We start from the raw sequence: 19,063 nt of genomic DNA, 5'->3' as shown, positions 1-19,063 counted from the left end.
AGGCATCTAAGGCCCCTTCCAGCCTCGAGGGCCCTAAAGGTCTGGAAGGGGTGTCAGTTAAAACCAGGGAGGGTCAGGCGCCCTCACCCTGAACCGCTCAGTGTCTGTTATGAACTCTCTCTGCACCCTAGCACCTCAACAGGACAAGTCCTCCAGGAAACGGATTAAGCCATCCATTTCTGGTAACAGCTCAGCCAGGAGTCAGGGGGATGGTGGGAGGGGGGTCCGGTGAGGATTGAAATAACAACACAAGCAGCAGGCACACACACCCCAGGAGGAGACAATCACATTTTTTAACCACCAGTCAGAGTGGACTCAGGTCTTAGTGCTGGACGAGGTCCTGGGAGTCCCTTCCATCCAGATCACACGATAACTGAAGGGTCAGGGAGGGTGGGGCATCCAGGGCAAGGATGGGGTTGGCCAGGATGTCCGTGGGATACTCAAGGGACTCAGGGCCACCGTGGTTTCCCAACTAATGTGGAAGAATCTCAATATTTCAACCGTCTGCTGACCACTGGCCCTGCACACGCCCCTCACTATTCCACGTCTCCCCTGGGGGAGTAGCCAGGTCCCCAAGTAACAGGCGTTCCTGCAAGACCCCAGACTGAGTGAAAGACAGCAGGCAGGCAGGTCAGGGAGCCAAACAGCCAGTAGGTGGAGATGAGCAAGCCCCACCTGGGCAGAGAGAGGCAGAGCCCTGAGACAAAGGAGACCGTGTATTCCAGCGTTCACAGTGGGTGCTGTGGGTGGGTGTGAGGGAGGCAGGGGTCGGCCCCCAGCCCCGCACAGTCACTGAGGAAAGCCCTGAGGCGAGGAGGAGGGTGCTGGGGCTCGCCCCTGGAGAGCCCGTCTCCAAAGTCCGCTGATTTTTGTTGGGATTTCTCTCTTTATCTTTTTTGTCATTTTGCTTTCCATGCTTTAAATAATTAATATAATTACTTTTAAATACAAAATACACAGTGTCCTTTCTCTTCTCTTCCACGTGTTTGGGGTCACTGGGAGGTAAATTTTAAATAAGGGTCTCAGCTGTTGAGCAGGGCCCAGGGGGAGGGGGCGGGCCCAGGGGGAGGGGCGCCGCGAGGCCCCAGGGCCCCCCCTCCCCTGCTTTGCCCGTGACGGGGGACTCTCAGTGCCCTGGCCGGAGGCCCCATAGATGGCGAGAAGCCCTCCTTTGAGGTGGCACAGAGCCGATGCTGTGGGACTCCAGGTGGGCCTGGCGTCGACGGACAGGGTCAGACGGAGGAGAAGGTCCTAGCCCATGAAGCAGACAGGCCCCAGCAGCACCCCGCCCCGCCTCGGAGGGGCCCCCAGGTCTGAGAAGGAGGCGTCCAGCACCGGCAGCTGCTCCAGCACAGGCGTGCGAACCTCCAGCACCGTCCGGCCTTGCTGGGTCTTGAGGAGGGGGAGAGACACAAGAGCAAGAGGAGTGAGTGTGGGAAAGGCACGCGGGAGCCTTGGGCCACCCAACCGCAGGCCCAGATGCCCGCTCCTTTGAGCACCGTGAGACGCTGATCCCCTCATCTGCTTCACAAGTTCAAACTGTGCTAAATTTCCTATCTAAAGTTTCTTCCAGAGAGCCAGGACTGGGAAAGCTGTGTGTGTGTGTGTGTGTGTGTGTGGGTGTGGGTGTGGGTGGGTGGGTGGGTGGGTGTGGGTGGGTGTGGGTGTGGGTGTGTGGGTGGGGGGGGTGGGTGTGTGGGTGGGGGGGTGGGTGTGTGTGTGTGGGTGTGTGTGTGTGGGGGGGTGGGTGTGTGGGGGTGGGGGTGTGTGTGTATGTGGGGGTCGGTGTGGGGGTGGGTGGGTGTGTGGGTGTGGGTGTGGGGGTGTGTGTGTGTGGGGGTGGGTGTGTGGGTGGGTGGGTGGGTGTGTGTGGGGGTGTGTGTGGGGGTGGGTGTGTGGGTGTCGGTGTGGGGGTGTGTGTGTGGGGGGGTGTGTGTGTGTGGGGGTGGGTGTGGGTATGTGGGTGGGGGGGTGAGTGGGTGTGTGTGTGGGTGTGGGTGTGTGTGTGGGTGTGTGGGTGTGTGTGTGTGTGTGTGTGTGGATGGGTGTGGGGGTGGGTGGGTGTGTGGGTGTGGGTGTGGGTGTGGGTGTGGGTGTGTGTGTGGGTGGGTGTGTGTGTGGGTGGGGGTGGGGGTGTGGGTGGGGGTGTGGGTGTGTGTGGGTGTGTGGGTGGGTGTGTGTGTGTGTGTGGGTGTGTGTGGGTGGGTGGGTGGGTGGGTGTGGGGGTGTGGGTGTGGGGGTGTGTGTGTGTGGGGGTGGGTGTGTGGGTGGGTGGGTGTGTGGGTGTGTGGGTGTGGGTGTGGGTGTGTGGGTGTGGGTGTGGGTGTGCGTGGGTGTGTGGGTGTGGGTGTGTGGGTGGGTGGGTGTGGGTGGGTGTGGGTGTGGGTGTGTGGGTGGGTGGGGTGGGTGGGTGTGTGTGTGTGGGTGTGCGTGGGTGGGTGGGGTGGGTGGGTGTGTGGGTGGGTGTGGGTGGGTGTGGGTGGGTGTGGGGGTGTGTGTGGGGGTGGGTGTGTGGGTGTCGGTGTGGGGGTGTGTGTGTGGGGGGGTGTGTGTGTGTGGGGGTGGGTGTGTGGGTGGGTGTGGGTGTGGGTATGTGGGTGGGGGGGTGGGTGGGTGTGGGTGTGGGTGTGGGTGTGTGTGTGGGTGTGTGTGGGTGTGGGTATGTGGGTGGGGGGGTGGGTGGGTGTTTGTGTGGGTGTGGGTGTGTGTGTGGGTGGGTGTGTGGGTGGGTGTGGGTGTGGGTATGTGGGTGGGGGGGTGGGTGGGTGTGTGTGTGGGTGTGGGTGTGGGTGTGGGTGTGTGGGTGGGTGGGGTGTGTGGGTGGGTGGGGTGGGTGGGTGTGGGTGTGTGTGTGTGGGTGGGTGGGGTGGGTGTGTGTGTGTGTGGGGGTGGGTGGGTGGGTGGGTGGGTGTGTGTGTGGATGGGTGTGTGGGTGGGTGGGTGTGTGGGTGTGGGTGTGGGTGTGTGTGTGGGTGGGTGTGTGTGTGGGTGGGGGTGTGGGTGTGGGTGTGGGTGTGTGTGGGTGTGTGGGTGTGTGTGTGTGTGTGTGTGGGTGGGTGGGTTTGGGGGTGTGGGTGTGGGGGTGTGTGGGGGGGGTGGGTGTGTGGGTGGGTGGGTGTGTGGGTGTGGGTGTGGGTGTGGGGGGGTGTGTGTGTGTGTGTGTGTGTGTGTGTGTGTGTGTGTCCTCCCTGGGGAGCGAGCAGTGTTAACAGCCCCGTGTGTGCAAAGGGGAACCCATGTAAATATGCTTATGAGCCTGCATGCCGGGCTTTGAGTGGACCCGTCCTCCACCATCCAGCCTTCCTGCCCTTCCCGACACCAGAAGCAGGCTTCCTCCTGCTCAGCCCAGCGCCCCTGCCCGGGGGTCTTCCTGCCTCCTCCAGCCTGAGTCCAGGGCCTGCCCCCACCCAGCTCTCCCTGGTGCCCACCTGGCAGCCGTCCCGGATCTGCTTGACGTAGGGGCTGGTCTCCGGGCTCAGCTCGTCCTCATTGGCCCCACGGAGCTTCAGGGGGCCGTCCTGGGCCTCCCCAGAGCACGGGTAGGAGATGTTCTGGCGGGCTGAGACGCTGAGCAGCCGCAGGAAGGTGAGCTGCACCACGCCCACCGGGGCGCCCTCGGAGTCCACGTAGGAGAACTAGGGGAGAGCGGGGGGCTACAGTCACAGGCAGGGCCGGGGCCAGGGTCACGAGAGCGGAGTGAACAGGGAAGGGCCGGGAGAGACATGGGGAGCAGGGATCAAACAGGGCAAACGTTTGCGCAGGTGGTCAGGGGCAGGAGACGAAGTTAGCAGCAGGAGACTGCTGAGAAAGAACAGAAGCGTCAGCCGGCTCCACGAGGTCAAAGGCCAGGGGACGTCAGAAACCCGGGAGCCTCTAGGCCCAGAGGGGGACTGCACAGGGTCAGGGCGGCCAGGGGCCAGCTCTCACCTGCGTGACATCGTCCCTGGGAGTCACACAGGTTTCCCCTCCAGCCGTAAAGTTGCAGAAAACCCGGAAGGCATCCCGAGCACAGCCCTGGTTGGGGTCGACCCAGTACTCTCCTGTCAAGCGAGGAGGGGCGGTCAGGGCACCTGGGCCTTGTACCCAAGAGGGCTCTGCCCCACAGGTCCCCCTGCGGCTCCCACCGGCCGCCCCCAGGCCTCTGTTCCACCCCCAGGCCCCCAGAGCATAGCCGGCCCCACTTCAGTCTCCCTCCTCACTTTACGCCCCTTCCCGCCGCTGCCACCCCTCCCCCGGGCAGCACCCCAGGCTGGCGGCTGGGGTTGGCAGGAGCGCTGACATCCGCACTCTGGCACCATGTGTGGCCACAGGCTTGCACACGTGTCTGTGTGTGTGAATGCCAGCATGTTCCACGGGTGTATGTTTATCTATTCCTGTAGACATTGGGCAGATGGTGAGCTGATGACCCCGGGAAGGGGGGGAGAGAGAGAGAGAGTGTGTGTGTGTGTGCGCGTGCACTCAGTCGTGTCTGATTCTGTGACCCCGTGGACTGTGGCCTGCCAGGTTCCTCTGTCTGTGAAATTTTCCAGGCGAGAATACTGGAGTGGGCTGCCATTTCTTCCTCCAGGGGATCTCCCTGACCCAGGGATCAAGCCTGTGTCTCTTGTATCGCCTGCCTTGCAGGCAGATTCTTTACCCACTGAGCCATCACACCAGTTGCTAATACTGAAATGCTTCTGATCTGGTTGGTAAGAGCTGCCGCCCAAGCTGCCCCCCGCTGGCCTCATCCCCACCCCGACAGCTTCCCCAGGCCTCCTCGACATCCATCCTGCTTGTTCACATCGGCGCTGTGGTTCACAAGCTGAGCTCCTGAGGCTGGCACTGACCATCGGGCAGCTCCGGGTGGCAGAGCTTCAGGTCCTGGCAGGTGCGAGCAGGGCTGTCCTGGGTCCCCGTGGGCCGCCTCATTTGCTCGATCTCCTCCCGCAGGGAGTCCAGGGAGCCAAAGATCTCCTCCAGTCCCCCAGGACTGCCCGGGGCACCCCCAGTCGGCACAGCTTCATCTTCCTGCATCAGGCGGCTCCCATCCACCGAGCGCCGCGTCTTCTTGGGCATCTGGATGGGCAGGGGCTGGATCACCTCTCCCGGGGGCCCCTGGGTGAGAGACGAGGTCAGGGTGAGGGAGATGCAGAGAAACACCCAGACAGAGCAGGCCAACAGAGACGCGGGCCCTGCCTCGTGACTCACCGGGTGTCCCGGAGGGCCCTGGGCGCCCTTCTCTCCCTTAGGTCCGGCAGGGCCCTGAAAAAGGAGGCAATGAGGTCATGGAGGGGTCAAGAGGTCAAGTAGGCGATTAAGGTTGCAGAGGATGAAATCGGTCAGGGCCTGGGGATGGGGGGATGGGTGGGATGTCCGTCCTGGAGAGACAGTGTCAAGTTCAGCTGTGTGTGCGCCGAGGGGGCGGTCAGAGCTGCTGGGGTCACTCACTGTGGCTCCTTTGGCTCCTTTGGGCCCAGCAGGTCCCTGTGAAATGAGGATCGAGAAAGAGGCGGTCACCACAAGGGAGGGTCGGGACATGGAGAACTGCAGAGGTGAGGTCACGAGTCCACAGGACCCTGGGGCCACCCAGGAGAGGCAGGCGGGGGAGACAAGGGGACACTGGGGAGGCGCTGGAAGGACAGGTTGGAAACTCTGCAGGTGCAGGAACATATGGGGGACATGGGGGCCTCTGCGTGTTAGGCTGGCGGTTGCCGTGGAAACCAGGGGGGATTATGGGGGCCGCGGGGTTTAGAGGATTGAGGGGAGGAACAGATGGGATACTCACAGGGAGGCCGGGGGGCCCTCCAGGACCAATGGGGCCAGATGCTCCCGGAATGCCCTAGGAAGGGGGGGCCTGGTTCAGCTGCGTCCTCCTCAAAGCCCCACCGCCCACCGCCACCCCGCCCGCAGCACGCCCCCTGAATCCCCAACCTCCATCTGCCCAGACCTCCCAGCACCATGCCCCGCACTCACCGTCTCTCCCTTTTGCCCTGTGGAGCCCTGAGGACCGGGAAGCCCGCGATCACCCTTCTCCCCCTGCTCCCCAGGGGGGCCGATGAGTCCAATGAGACCTGGGTGACCCTGGAAAAGCGGACAGGTGGTGAGGGGGAGCCACAGAAGAGACCCGAAATGGGGAGGAGGAGGACCACAGGGGTCGGAGCACAGACGGCAGGAGGGACTCAGGCCGGGCTGCGGGAAGCCCAGGGCTGCCACAGCCCTGACTGAGGACGGACCCCCGAGAACGTGGGGTCCCCACAGGCCTCAGGGAGGAGGCTGAGATTCCCAGTTGCACGTGGTCACTCACCTTCTCGCCCTTGGCCCCAGCGTCGCCCCGGAGGCCAGGTAGCCCCGGGGGTCCCTGTGGGGAGACAGGAAGTCACTCTCTCCTGCGGGAGGTGGGACCACCACTCCAACTTCCTCCAAGGCTGGATGCCCACTGCCCCGGGGGCCCCACCCCACCCCACCCCACCCCACCCACAGTCACTCACCACAGGGCCTGGAGGCCCAGCCTGGCCTGTGGCCCCGGGACGGCCTTGCTGACCCTGCAGATTTGAGGGGACCGCAGGAATCAGGAGCCGTGTCCCCCGCACCACACCCCTCCCAGCCCGGCCAAGCCTCTGCATCACGACTTACCACTGAGCCAGGGAGACCTCTCAGGCCATCAGGACCAGGCTTTCCTGCTGGGCCTGCAGGACCCACAGGGCCTGTCTTCCCTGGGGCGCCCACAGCGCCAGGGTCCCCCTGAAACACACCAAAGAAGTGTCCCGAATGGCAGAGGACGGTGTGGTAGGGGCAGCGGATCCAAGGTGGGTGGGGTGAGACAGAGGGGAGGGGTCGAACCCGAGACCCCTGGGGTAGGGAGGACAGGGAACGCCGCCTGGAGGAGGGGGCGTGGGGGAGGCATCTGGGGACCAGAGGGTGAGGACGGGGAGGGGGGCGGTGCAATGGGCGTCCCAGCATCCAGGAGGCTCTCCCCACCTTGGCGCCCTTCTCTCCTTGTCGCCCTTCAGGACCAGGTGTGCCTGCAGGTCCCTGCAGGTGGAGGAGGGGAGGGGGTGCAGGCAGCCATGAGCAGCCAGGCTCACCTCCCACCCCTGAGCATCCTCCTGGTACACACACACACACCTGTGCGTGTGCACACCTTCACACACACAGTCACAGAGGCTGACTCATCCTCCCAAAGCAATCCTCCCGGTACACACACAGACACCTGCGCACACACAGACACAATCACAGAGGCTCACTCACCGATGTGAGAGCTGCTACAACGGTACCAGTTGTCAAAATACTGTGCATTAGGTGAAAAGCCTCTTGCCCACATACCACCAGTAAACAAAGGGTTCATCCCCTGCCAGCCCTTTTCCTCCTAACCCCCAGACCAAGGATCAAACTTGTGCCTGCCCTCTGCAGTGGGATCAAAGAGCCGCAACCACTGGGCCACCAGGAAATCTCCCCCCACATCTATTCTGATTGGTTGGTACACACACCACCACCCCTGGCAAGATCAGACAGGACATACAGGAGCAAAGATACCCAAATCTGCACAGCACACTCACAAACACACGTGATCACACACACCTCCCCCAAGGACAGCTGGGACACCAGGCCTCTCCACATCCTGCCCCCCATCGCCCCAGCGGCCATCCAGCCTCCCCCAGGACTGCCCGCAAGGTCCACCTCACTTACCCTCTTTCCAAGTGGTCCAGGAGGTCCATTCTCCCCCGTGGGACCGGGGGACCCCTGTGGAGGGAGGGAGAGTGGTGGTGAGGGAGCCCCTCGGGTGTGGGCACAGCACAGGGGACTGGGCCTGCGGGTGGGGGGTCACAGCTACTCACAGGCTGTCCTGGCTCCCCGTCCTCTCCACGGTCACCCTTGGCACCATCCTGGCCCTGCAGAGACGCAGCACTGTCAGAGGGGGCCCCCGGCCTGGCTGACCTCACCCCCAAACCCACCAATCCTCCCATTCTTCCATCTGCCCCCCACACCCCCAGTTCCCACCTGCCACGCAGAGTGCCTCCAGAGCAGACCACCCTCCTCTCCCACCCTCCCTGGGTAAGACTCACCCGAGGGCCAACTTCTCCAGGAGGGCCAGGGTCACCAGGAAAACCAACAGGACCCTGATCCAGAGGGAATCCAAGGGTCAGGGTCACAGCTCCTAAGCCCACCCAGCGCCAACACGACCCCCATTGGTACAGGGCGCACGCTCTCTCTCTACAGGCAATGCCCACCCGCACGGCCCTAGGAAGAGGGCCTCCAGTAGCCCTTCTCCCCACCTCATGCACGGCCTGCCCTCCAAGGCTTTCAGGTTAAGTTTCATTTTCTCTCTGGATCCCAAACTCCATAATCCCTCCCAGGAGACCCTGATCCCCCCAACAAGTCCCCCACACTCTTGCCCCCCCCCCCCACTCCAAGATCCTCATGCATTCCTAGGTCTCCACGCACAGGGCCCTCCTCCAAGCCCCCTCCCCAAACTCACGGGGTTCCCTTTGGGACCGTCGTCGCCGGTGGGGCCCTTAGGCCCCGGTGGTCCCGCCTCTCCCGCCTGCCCAGTCTCTCCTTTCTCCCCGCGCTCCCCACGTGGACCCTGAAGGATGGGTGGAGGTTACAGATGGTCCCAAAGGAGGATTCAGCCCCCGGCTTCCAAGACGCCTTCAGCCTCCCCCTCATCCCCCCGCCCCCACTGATGTCAGGGTGCACATGGAAGTCGAGCCCATGGAGGGAGTCGGGGCCCCTCTTCCTTTCGAGGAAAGGGGGGTGGAGCCCCCTCGGATCCAGGGACCAGGCCCCCTGAGAACGGCTGGGAGCTGCAGCTCCAGGAGGTCACAGAAAAGGTGGGGGTGGGAATGAGGGTGTGGAGGGGCTTGGGGAGCCAGCTCCAGAGCCACCACTCACCTTGACCCCGGGCTCGCCCTGGACTCCCGGAGATCCTGACTCTCCTGGCTCCCCCTGCAAGGAGACGGGGGTCAAGAGCCTTCATTCCCCCGCGCCTCCAACATCCTGATACTCCCCGTCTTTCTCTCCGTCTCTCGGTCACACTGCACAGTTCCTCTGACGACTGAGCACAGGCCGCGGCAGTGAAAGCACTGACTCCTGGCATGGGACCACCGGCGTCCCCGTCCCCATCGCTCTCCTTTGAGGCCCCCACCAGAAATGGCGGAAACTCACCCCCCAAGGCCCTCCCTGCACCCTTTCCCAGTACCTTCTCTCCAGGGGGACCCAAGTTCCCAACGCCTCCTGGGGGGCCTTGTGGACCCTGAAAGAGAACCAGAAATAAAGGGGAGGGGTTGCCCCGTGGGCTCAGAGCCTGGACGAGGCCTGAGGTCACCGCCGTGAGTCGCGAGACGGCGGGAGGCCTTCCCGGGGCCAGCGGCGTCTCTCGGCATCTGAGACGAGACCAGAGGTTACAGCCTAGGGAGGCAGGGCACGGGCTACACCAGGGCCGGAGGACTCACATCCGCTCCGTTGGGTCCAGCTGGGCCTCGAGGTCCTGGGGGGCCAGGTGGTCCCTGGAGAGAAGCAGACGCCCAGAGACGGGCCGGGAGGTGAGAGAAGGCGAGCCAAGGATGCCCGGAGCGGCGGGGCCAGGGAAGCGGGCGCGGAGGGAGGCGGCGGGCCAGGGCAGGGTGGGCGCTGGAAGCCGGAGGGACTAGCAGGTGAGGCTGGGGTCAGGAGGGGCCCACCCCGTCAAGGGGGCCACACTCACCATCGGGCCCACGTCTCCTGTTTCTCCCTTCTCCCCCGAGGGGCCTGGTAGACCCTGCGCAGGTGTACACAACACAGACCCAGGTGACCAACCCACCTGGAGCATGCCCTCCCCCGGCCCCTCCCCCCAGACCCCAGACCCCCACCCCCCAGCCCTCCTTCCCAAGCAGGGGCTTGCGAGGGTCTGGGGCAGACACCAGCCCCGCTGTGAACCCCCCACCTCTCAGTCCCTGCCTCCTCTCCCCAGCTCACCTGCAGACCAATGGGTCCCGGGGGTCCATTGAATCCTCTTGTTCCTTCGTCACCTTTGGCTCCGAAATGTCCCTGGGGACCCCGAGCTCCAGGCTCCCCATCCGCCCCCTGAGGTCGGGGAGGGCAGGGACGAGGACTCAGAGATCGTCCTGGGTCCGGGGTTTTCTAGCCCTGCCCAGAACTGGGCAGCAGGCCCAGAGCCCCCCATCCCCACCCCCAACTCCAAGGGCAGAATCAGAGCACCGGTCACTCACCGCAGCGCCAGGCTGCCCCACAGGCCCAATGGGTCCGGGGGGCCCAGGGGGGCCCTGGGGGAGAAAGCAGAGTCAGAGATGCCAAGACAAGGGGCGGGGCCCGGAGGGGCTGAGGTTCAGGGGCAGAGAGAAGTCAGAGGGATGAACACTCACGTGCTCCCCCTTGTTGCCTTTGGCGCCCTTCTGTCCAGGGTCTCCCACCTCGCCCTGGGGGAGGGCAAGGGGAACGTTAGAGGAAGCAGAGGGCAGGAGGGCAGGAGGGCAGAAGGAGCCACGGGCCCGGGGGCCACCCCCAGCCCAGCGAGCTCTCGCGCAGAAGCTGAGTCCGGGGCCTGGGGCTCTCTCACCTTGTCTCCATCCTCTCCTGCCCCACCCGGGGGCCCGGCAGGGCCGGGAAGCCCCACGGGACCCTGCACCCCATCGCGGCCGGTCGGACCAATGGGGCCCTTCTCGCCCTGTGGGAGAGGAAGGCAGGCATCGTGACCCACAGATGCTGTTACCCTGGAGGCCCCTCGAGGCCCAGCAGCTCCCAGACCCCCCGCAGTGCTTCCCAGGGACCCCGCACTCACCGGGACCCCTTTCTCTCCCGCTGCTCCAGGTGGACCCTGTGGTCCCGGGCGCCCTGGGGGGCCAATGGGTCCCCCAGATCCTGCCGAACCTCGCTCACCAGGGGATCCCTGTGACAGGAGCAAGCGTCAGACCCACTAAAGGGGGGACCACAGCCCCTGACACCAGAGCACACCCAGCCACGGTTCCCAGGAGAAAAGCCCAGCATCCCTCTGCCAGGTCCCGCAGCCCCACCAGAATCCAGATGCTGCCCCGCACCCTTTCTCCCACCACCCCCCAAGGGCCCCAGACTCACCGCAGGGCCAGGGGGACCAGCCGGGCCTTCATTCCCCTTCAGACCAGGCCCGCCCTGTGAGCCAGAGATTGGGGACAACAGATGTGAGATGGGAGAGGCGAACCTCACAGGCCGGGAGCTTAGGAGACACACGGGGAAGGATGGGGGCTGGGACGTGGGCGTGGGGTGACGCTGGGTGCCAAGAGGTGCGGGGCCTCGTTACGGGCATCCGGGTCGGGGTCACACTCACAGCAGTGCCAGGGAGGCCTCTCTCTCCTGGAAAGCCCCTCAGACCAGCGGGACCATCCTTCCCCGGGGCCCCAGGGGGTCCGGGATCACCCTAAAAGGAAACGAAGGTGATGAACCACTGCCAGGCTCCCCAGTTGGGCAGAGACCTTTGCCCCTTCAAACCCCCAACGGGCTGCCCCCTTAGGCACCCGAACCCCGTTCTCCCCAGCGCCCCCTCCCGGGCCCTCTGCTGACCTTCGTGCCTTCTTTTCCAGCTGTTCCAGTCAGTCCCTGCTCTCCAGGGGGGCCGGGGGGGCCTGGGTGGCCTCGCTCCCCCATGGGCCCGGTTTCCCCCGCGGCTCCCTGGGAAGCAGGCAGACAGACCCCAGTCTCAGCCCCCGCCTCACTCTGGTCACCTTGCGGTGCCCCGAGGACCCCTTCCTGTCTGCCCCAGGGTTCCCCTAGGCCTCCACGCTGGCCCCCCTTCCCCGGTGTGGGGTGCCCCCACCGCCCGGTGTCCCTGTCGGGGCCCTTCCTCTGCTCCAAGATGCACGAAGAGGAGAACTGGTCCCGGAAACAGATGGAACTCTGGGATCCCTGCTCCAAACCCAGCCCCCACCACGCACCCCAGTCCCAGGGGCCCCGCAGGCAAAGCAGCGTCAGGGGCCCCGCAGGCAAAGCAGGGTCAGGGGCCCGGGATCAGGAGAAGGGAGAAGAGAGGCAGACGTTCCAACCCTCAGGGTCTGGGATGCTTTGTCTCTGCGGGGGGTGGGGGGCAAGCGTACCTGGGGTCCCACCACTCCTGGGGGGCCAGGGGGCCCGGTCTTCCCTTGGAAGCCCTGAGAGAGAAAGAGAGGAGAGGGGGTCAGAGCACACAGTCTGGCCTGGACACGGCACAGACCCCAGGCTCCCGGGTCACCACCGAGTCCTTCGCTGCGGTCTGAGCAGCATTGGGATGGGGGGCACTCCCAGGAGACCCTTCCTTGGGCGCCTTCCAGACAGGACGGCAGGGTGGCGGCGCTCTGTGGGCGCTGGGGCACCACTCACCACTTCTCCTCTCTGGCCTGGGTGTCCCGGCAGCCCGTCCTTCCCGGGGGGGCCCTGGAAGGGGTTCAGAGGTCAGGTGAGCTCTAGACTGGGCAGGGGGTGAGGAGGAGGGGCACTCAGAGCCAAGGCAGGTCAGAGGGCAGCTTACCGGAGGTCCTTTGGGGCCAGGAAATCCGTTGGGGCCCTGAGGCCCAGGGAGACCCTAGAGACGGAGCTGGTTGTCAGGAGAACGGGGAGCGGGCTGGGCAGGGGACCTGCCCCGTGGAGAGGGAGCCGGCACCACTGGCCCCTGGACAGCGCCAGGGCGCAGGGGACTCGACCGCACTCACCCTCTCTCCGGGAGGCCCGTGGGGGCCGTCTCCGCCCGAGGTTCCCTGTGGGGGAGACAGAGAGGAAGAGAGGCTGACTTCTAGCCAACTCCAAGGTCAGAGAAGGGGACGCAGCTGGGCGCCGGGGCGGAGGGGAGACGGAGCCCCGCTGAGACCACCAACCTTGGCTCCAGACTTCCCGGTGGCGCCTCGAGGTCCCCGCTGACCACGCGGACCCTAGAGAGAGGACAGGGGAGTTATCAGAAAGACCCCCAGAGCACCCCCTTGGGCTCCCGAGCCACAAGCCTCTTCCGCTGCACTCACCGTGGGGCCGCGCTCTCCCCGAGGCCCTGATTTCCCTGACAGGCCCTGGTGGGGGCAAAGTGAAGACAACGCATCAGCCCTGAGCCCCCCAGAGCCACCCCTCCCCCCACAGCCCCCCCTTCCCCAGCTTACCCGGGCTCCCTTCTCTCCACTGGCTCCAGGAAAACCCGGAAATCCCAGCGACCCCTGGTGAGGATGGAAAAGGGGGAAAACCGAGAAGTCAAGAAGAGGGCAGGCTGGGGAAAGGCCAAGGGGGATCAGGAGAGGTGATGGAAGCAGCGGGTGGAGACTCGGGCTCTGCCAATAGCTTGGTGGCCTTAGACAAGCCCTGGTACTTTCTGGGCCTCCGTTTCTCCATCTGTAGAATGGGCGTGGACTAAATTCTGTCTAGGGTCCCCTCACTGCTCTGTCCGTCTGTGCTTCCCGCAATTAGAGGTCCGGGAAGGGAGAAGGAGGAGGGGCTCAGTGGGGCATCGAATCACCTTAGGGCCCTGGCGTCCGGGGTAGCCAGGCAGACCAGGAACACCCAGCTTGCCCTGTGGACAGACAGGGGGCCATCAGGAGCAAGTGGGACCACGGATCCCACTCCATCCTGGAGACCCAGCCCCCAAACAGCAAACATCTAGCGTGCCCCCAACCCCCACCGCCCTCATCCCCCACCAACCCCACCCCAGGCTGCCTGGCATTTACAAAAGGGGACTCTCCTTCCTGAGAGTGGATGTTACCCAAACTCCAGGGCTGGAATCTCGTCTCCTCTGTATCTTAAAATCAGCAGCTCACGCCCTGCAGGCGCTGAGATCCCCTGCCTGCCCAGCACCTCTGCTTCCTCCTCCCCAGCACACACAACCGCTCCTCCAAGACCAGCCCTCTTGCAGCCCCCGCTCTGCCTTGCTGCAGGCTCAGCTCTGCAGCCCCCACCACCAGCCCCCCATGCCCTGCCCCCTCAGGCCTCAGGACCTGTCTTGCTGAAGAGTGGATGTGGGGAGCAGGGATCCGGTCACCTGACTCCAGGGGCTCCAACCCTGGTTCTACCCTGCACTGGCTGTGTGACGAACAAGCCCCCAAACCTCCTGGTGCTTCAGGGCCGTAGTAGTGCCCACCCCGTGGGGCTGACAGGACACGGTAGCCAGGTTAGCCGTGAAGATGGCAGAGCTCACCGCCTCACCAGCTCTGTTCCTTCTCGGAGTACCTACTGGTCTGAGTCTGCACATACTTTCCCTCTGCCTGGCACCCCCAGGAACCCTGTGACAGCCTCTCTGCATGTCCCCACGAATCTGTTGTGAACTCTTTATGATGGGGACTTTCCTAGGCTTCTTATGTAGCCCCCCGTCAGTGTCTGGGGGGTGCCAGACGCAGAGAGGAGCATGATTAATGCGCGCTCATCTGTGACTGACTTTCCGGCTTCAGCCATTGGTGTCCCCGCACCCGCTCTGACCCCAGCACCCCAGGCCTCACCCCCGCCATGCCCCAGAGCGTGTAGACACTGGCCCCCTCGCCCCCGTCACCTTCTCGCCCATGAGCCCCGGGGGCCCGGGGTCCCCCGTGGGTCCAGTGCGCCCCTTCGGCCCCTCAGGGCCATCCTCGCCCCTGGCGCCGGGGACTCCGACCTCGCCCTGGGGGAGAGGATTAGAGAGGTGAGACGTCGGGGCTCGGGGTGGGAGCTGAGCCCCGAGATGGGGGGCGGGCCCCAGTGAGGCTGGTGGGGTCGGTGGACGTCCCTGGAGTTCCTGCAAGACGAGGAGCCCCAAGGGGCAGGGAGAGGGCGGCGATCAGCCAGCCGGTGGGTCACAGAGCGCGGGGCTGGGTCCTGCTTGGATCGGGCTCTAAAGGGAGGTCAGATCCTCGAGGGAGCCTGGAGATGGGCAGTCCAGGGGTGGAGTGAGGCTGGTAACTGGGGGCTCAAAGGGGAGGGTCACCAGCACTTGGAGTTGGGGGGCAATGAGGAGGTCTCTACTCACCCTGTCGCCTTTCACACCCATGTCCCCTTTGAAGCCAGGAAAGCCATCCTCGCCCTGAGAAATATGAGTGAGTGAGAGGACATCACGGATGATGGAAGGAGGGGTGGGCAGAGGCGGGCAGGAGAGGGGGCGGAAGGCAGCGGGGAGCTGGGGCTGAGAAGCATTGCTCACCTTTTCACCCTTGTGACCCTTCAGACCCCGAATTCCATCCACACCCTGGAATTGGAGAGGGGACAGACGGAGTGGTCAGGAGGGGCGGTGGGGCTGGCAGGACCAAGCTCTGGGGCCCGGCTGGCTGCCCTGACCTCAGCATTCCTCTCCCAGCCGGCTGGTCTCTTACCTTGATGCCCCGAGGTCCGGGGTACCCCAGAGGACCCTGAGGTCCGGATGGCCCCTGCAAGAGGACAGAGAGGGTCGATAAAGGGTCTTGGGGTCACTGAGGGCGCCCCAGGGTGGGAGAAAGGGAAGTGAGCAGTCGGAGTCTGGAGAGGGTTGCAGGGGGTGGACTGTCAGAGCCACGTGAAGATACGAGGAGATCCCAAGGACTTGGATGCCCGGGTCTGGGTGGCAACCCCGCCAGGGGATGCGAGGGGCATGGAAGAGCTTACCTGGTTTCCTTTGGTTCCAGGAGGGCCTTCCTTGCCCGGGTGACCCTGGGGGTAGGGGAAGGAGAGCGTGACCACTGGTCCCTGACACTTCCTGCATCCCTCTCTACACTTCTTGGACCCAAATGCCCCCGGGACCTAATGAAGCTGACTGACCATTGGCAGCATCACCAGTGACTTCCCAGGGCAAGGGACACTCCGTAAGGATACTCACTGAGGTGCCTGCAAGTCACTCCCTGGGGTGGAGGGTCAAGGGGGATTTGTATGAAGAGGTGGGGGCACTCACCGGGGGTCCATCTGAGCCGGGCATGCCAGGCAGCCCTGGTTTCCCTCGAGGACCCTGCAGGGAGACAAGGACACTCAGTCCCAGCCAGACATTTGGGGGCTCCCTGCAACCCGCCTCAGCACACCCACTGTCCCCCAGATCCCTTAGTCACTTACCTTCTCTCCATGAGGGCCGATGGCACCCTGGGGCCCGGGGAGACCCTAGACACCGGAGACAGACGTCACAGGGGCCCCCAGGGGTGGGCCCCACTTTCTCCCCCAGCCAGCAGCCCTAGTTCACAGCACAAGTGGCAAAGACTTGAGGCCCTTCATTTCCAGTCCCCACGCAGTGTCTGACCCACTGTGGGAGCGCAGGGGGAGCCCCTCAGGTTGGGGGGGCAGACAGGACCACTCACCTGGGTCCCGGGGGTCCCCTGCTGTCCGGGAGGTCCTGGTTCTCCCTGGGGTCCCTGGAAACAGGCAGCCAGGCAGGGGTCAGAAGGAAATGGGGACAGAACACACTAGGCAGAGGAGCTGAGTCCCAGGAGGGACAGACGAGGGGGCAAGCGCCGGAAGCAGGAGGGGGTCAAAGGGGCGAAGGGACGAGGGCCTCGGCAGAGATGCGGGGGGCGGAGGGTCGGGTGGGGTCTCCATGCCCGTCACTTACCAAGCTACCTTTGGGACCATGGGGGCCATCCATGCCTCGGACTCCCTGAAACATGAGAGGGGCGTGAGTCCGGGAAAGACCTGTGGTTTCCGAAGCCAGGCCATCCCCACAGGACCGGGCAGGCGCGCGGGAGCCGCCCTCCAGTTCATCCCAAACCTAAGCAAACACGGCCGCCCGGATCCACAGGGCATGGGGCTCTGGTCTGTGGGTTTGTGGGGCTTTGTTTTGTTTCTCTTGAGGACTTTTTTTTTTTGCTATGCCCAAAGTGTTTGATGCACTACAGGATATGGGCCCACGTGGTCACCTTCGGGTGCAGGCTCAAGGAGCAGTGGGGGCGGGGCGGGGAGGCATTCAGGGAAGGTGGAGAGGGCAGGGTCAGAGTCAGGGACAGTCACTCACCGGGGGTCCAGGAATCCCAGGAGGGCCTTTGGGGCCAAGGAGACCTCGAGGTCCCTGCGTTCAGGTGAGGGGAAAACAGGACCACGTGGGTGAGAGAGCGCGTCCCTTTCATGCCCACGCCCCTCCTCTGGGGTCTGAGCCACGCTCCCCGCCCTCCGACACTCACCGACTCCCCAGGCAGCCCCCGAGGCCCGATCTCTCCATCGTCTCCCTGGAGGAGGACATGTGAAGCAGCCTCACCTTCCAGAACCCCCCACCCCCAGCCCCAGCACCCCCCCCCCGGCCCCCACCCCGCCCGCCCACGCAGGCTGCAACACTTACCCTCTCTCCATCCTCACCAGGGGGCCCAGGAAGGCCCTGGGCACCAGTATCACCCTGAAAAATGGGCCACCAGGTAAGAGGGGTACAGAGTCCCCAACACAGACAGATACAGACCATCTTCAGGGTCCAAGGAAGTTCCTTCTCTCAGCTCCTGCTGGGACCGTCAGCCTCCTTCCCTGGCCTCGAGATCCCTCCCTCCCTTCCCCTCCAGGGAAGGTCTGCCCCCATCACGACACCCTATGGACCCAATACTCACTCTGTGTCCCTTCTCCCCAGGCAGCCCTGGGAGGCCGTCAAATCCTCGGTCACCCTAAGGAGGAGAGGGGCAGCCCAGGTGAGGTGCCAGCCCCTTTCCCATCAAGTCCTGAGTGGGGCGGGGCTATCCCCAGGAAACAGACGAGCTCGGGAGTTTTGGGTGGGCATCAGAGAGGGGCCCAGGCCTGTTACCTTCACTCCAGGTTCCCCAGGCATCCCTCGGGCTCCGTCAGCACCCGCTCGGCCCTGGGGATGCAGGGGAGGTGTCAGAGCAAGCAGGGGCCCAGCCCTCCACCCCCTGTACCCTGTCTCCATCCCCCACCCCCTCCCATCCCACCCCAGTCACTCACCCTTCGCCCCGCCTTGCCAGGAGGGCCCATGAGGCCCTGAGGTCCTCTGGGACCCTAGGAGGGAGAGACAGGGGCAGGGTTAGTGGGTACAGGTTGGCGGGGGGCAGCACTGAGCTGGGGACCAGGTCGGGGGAGGCTGCCACCTGAGGTCCCAGGTCTCCAGACTCTCCTTTCATGCCAGGGCTCCCGGGTTGTCCCTGTGAGGAGAGAGGGGGGCTTGCTGAAGGACACGCCCATCGGTGGCTGCAGAGCCTTCCCTCAATGCAGCAAAGTAACTCTCAACTTGGTCCTTTTCCAGGACTGTCCATACCCCTACACATGGATAAAGGACCCCCTATCATAACACCCCACGCACTCACCAGGGGGCCAGGGCGACCTGTGTATCCCATGGGGCCGGGGGGTCCTCGGAGGGCCATCTAGGGGGGCAGAGCAGACGGCAGAACTGAGCACAGGCAGCAGGAGCACCCCAGACCCCGGGTCACCTGCCAGATTCACCCTTCTTCCCTTACCTTCATTCCGCTGCCCTGATCGTCGTCAACCTCCCTGTCAGCCCCCAAGCCAACCCAGACCTCTCCCTGCCCTACAGTCACACCGACCTACATTTCCAACCCCTCCTAGTGCCTTCCTCCGCCTACCACACCCCTCCCGCCCCCCTCGCAAGACCCCCAGCCCTACTCACCCGCGCCTGCTGCAGAATCGCCTGGGCCTGGGCCTCCTGGGCTGCCACCACAGGGCCCTTGTCACCCCCACCACTGCCGAACCGGAACTGTGGGGCAAGAAGAAGAAAGTCTAGATTCTTCCAGGAAGTCCATGAGAGCCCCGAAACCAGAGGCATCACCCAGCACATGGGCCCCCATCTCCCAGGTTCCAGACACCCTAAGCCCTCCTCCAGTGTCTCCCCCGGGCTCCAGGTCATCACTCAGAGGCTTTCAGAAATTTAGCTCCTGTCTCCCTCCCTCACTCTCAGCCTCTTCCTCCTAGATTCCCTGAAATCTAGGATTTTCTGCCTGATTCTAGATGCTCCATGTTTGGTTCTAGGTCATCAATGAGGCCTTAAACCCTCCACCCCGATGATCACATTCTTTGGGTGGATTGTCCCGAGAGACTCCTCCTAGGTTTCCTCCCCTTTTGGTTCCCTGCCCTCTCCTCAGCCTGTTCCACAAAGCCCAGAAGACCACTCACGGGGAGCATGAGGGATGTTCCGGGAGGGCCAGGGGCGCCATCTGATCCAGGGAGCCCGGCTCTGCCTGGGGGGCCCTGGAGAAAGACGGAGTGACAGCATGTTGTTAGGCCCCTGGCATCATCTTGA

The 19,063-nt window shown here is 64.3% G+C and overlaps 1 protein-coding gene across 1 annotated transcript in view; it reads right to left on the bottom strand.

Moving 5' to 3' along the window:
• Nucleotides 1-1,251: 1,251 nt before the first annotated feature.
• COL11A2 (collagen type XI alpha 2 chain) overlaps nt 1,252-19,063 on the bottom strand; it is a 30,571-nt gene continuing 12,759 nt past the window's right edge. The window contains exons 12-66 of the mRNA XM_052648115.1: nt 18,937-19,011; nt 18,434-18,520; nt 18,114-18,170; nt 17,898-17,951; nt 17,755-17,808; nt 17,597-17,650; nt 17,406-17,459; nt 17,150-17,203; nt 16,995-17,039; nt 16,829-16,882; nt 16,430-16,474; nt 16,179-16,232; nt 15,940-15,984; nt 15,785-15,838; nt 15,502-15,546; nt 15,234-15,287; nt 15,065-15,109; nt 14,894-14,947; nt 14,441-14,548; nt 13,418-13,471; nt 13,068-13,121; nt 12,936-12,980; nt 12,795-12,848; nt 12,633-12,677; nt 12,452-12,505; nt 12,304-12,357; nt 12,042-12,095; nt 11,512-11,619; nt 11,279-11,368; nt 11,050-11,103; nt 10,757-10,864; nt 10,535-10,642; nt 10,341-10,394; nt 10,188-10,241; nt 9,934-10,041; nt 9,683-9,736; nt 9,432-9,485; nt 9,179-9,232; nt 8,872-8,925; nt 8,456-8,563; nt 8,043-8,096; nt 7,815-7,868; nt 7,666-7,719; nt 6,958-7,011; nt 6,613-6,720; nt 6,468-6,521; nt 6,284-6,337; nt 5,953-6,060; nt 5,765-5,818; nt 5,428-5,463; nt 5,188-5,241; nt 4,827-5,094; nt 3,928-4,040; nt 3,429-3,635; nt 1,252-1,392 (exon numbers count right to left, since the gene is read on the bottom strand). Of these exons, the coding sequence (XP_052504075.1) occupies nt 1,252-1,392; nt 3,429-3,635; nt 3,928-4,040; nt 4,827-5,094; nt 5,188-5,241; nt 5,428-5,463; nt 5,765-5,818; nt 5,953-6,060; nt 6,284-6,337; nt 6,468-6,521; nt 6,613-6,720; nt 6,958-7,011; nt 7,666-7,719; nt 7,815-7,868; nt 8,043-8,096; nt 8,456-8,563; nt 8,872-8,925; nt 9,179-9,232; nt 9,432-9,485; nt 9,683-9,736; nt 9,934-10,041; nt 10,188-10,241; nt 10,341-10,394; nt 10,535-10,642; nt 10,757-10,864; nt 11,050-11,103; nt 11,279-11,368; nt 11,512-11,619; nt 12,042-12,095; nt 12,304-12,357; nt 12,452-12,505; nt 12,633-12,677; nt 12,795-12,848; nt 12,936-12,980; nt 13,068-13,121; nt 13,418-13,471; nt 14,441-14,548; nt 14,894-14,947; nt 15,065-15,109; nt 15,234-15,287; nt 15,502-15,546; nt 15,785-15,838; nt 15,940-15,984; nt 16,179-16,232; nt 16,430-16,474; nt 16,829-16,882; nt 16,995-17,039; nt 17,150-17,203; nt 17,406-17,459; nt 17,597-17,650; nt 17,755-17,808; nt 17,898-17,951; nt 18,114-18,170; nt 18,434-18,520; nt 18,937-19,011 (3,927 nt within the window). The remainder of the gene's footprint in view (nt 1,393-3,428; nt 3,636-3,927; nt 4,041-4,826; nt 5,095-5,187; nt 5,242-5,427; nt 5,464-5,764; nt 5,819-5,952; nt 6,061-6,283; nt 6,338-6,467; nt 6,522-6,612; nt 6,721-6,957; nt 7,012-7,665; nt 7,720-7,814; nt 7,869-8,042; nt 8,097-8,455; nt 8,564-8,871; nt 8,926-9,178; nt 9,233-9,431; nt 9,486-9,682; nt 9,737-9,933; nt 10,042-10,187; nt 10,242-10,340; nt 10,395-10,534; nt 10,643-10,756; nt 10,865-11,049; nt 11,104-11,278; nt 11,369-11,511; nt 11,620-12,041; nt 12,096-12,303; nt 12,358-12,451; nt 12,506-12,632; nt 12,678-12,794; nt 12,849-12,935; nt 12,981-13,067; nt 13,122-13,417; nt 13,472-14,440; nt 14,549-14,893; nt 14,948-15,064; nt 15,110-15,233; nt 15,288-15,501; nt 15,547-15,784; nt 15,839-15,939; nt 15,985-16,178; nt 16,233-16,429; nt 16,475-16,828; nt 16,883-16,994; nt 17,040-17,149; nt 17,204-17,405; nt 17,460-17,596; nt 17,651-17,754; nt 17,809-17,897; nt 17,952-18,113; nt 18,171-18,433; nt 18,521-18,936; nt 19,012-19,063) is intronic.

This window comes from Budorcas taxicolor, chromosome 11 (genome assembly GCF_023091745.1).
Source record: "Budorcas taxicolor isolate Tak-1 chromosome 11, Takin1.1, whole genome shotgun sequence".
NCBI classification, from domain to species: domain Eukaryota; kingdom Metazoa; phylum Chordata; class Mammalia; order Artiodactyla; family Bovidae; genus Budorcas; species Budorcas taxicolor.
Note: the sequence above shows the minus strand (reverse complement) of the source record. Positions and strands in the feature narration are given on the sequence as shown.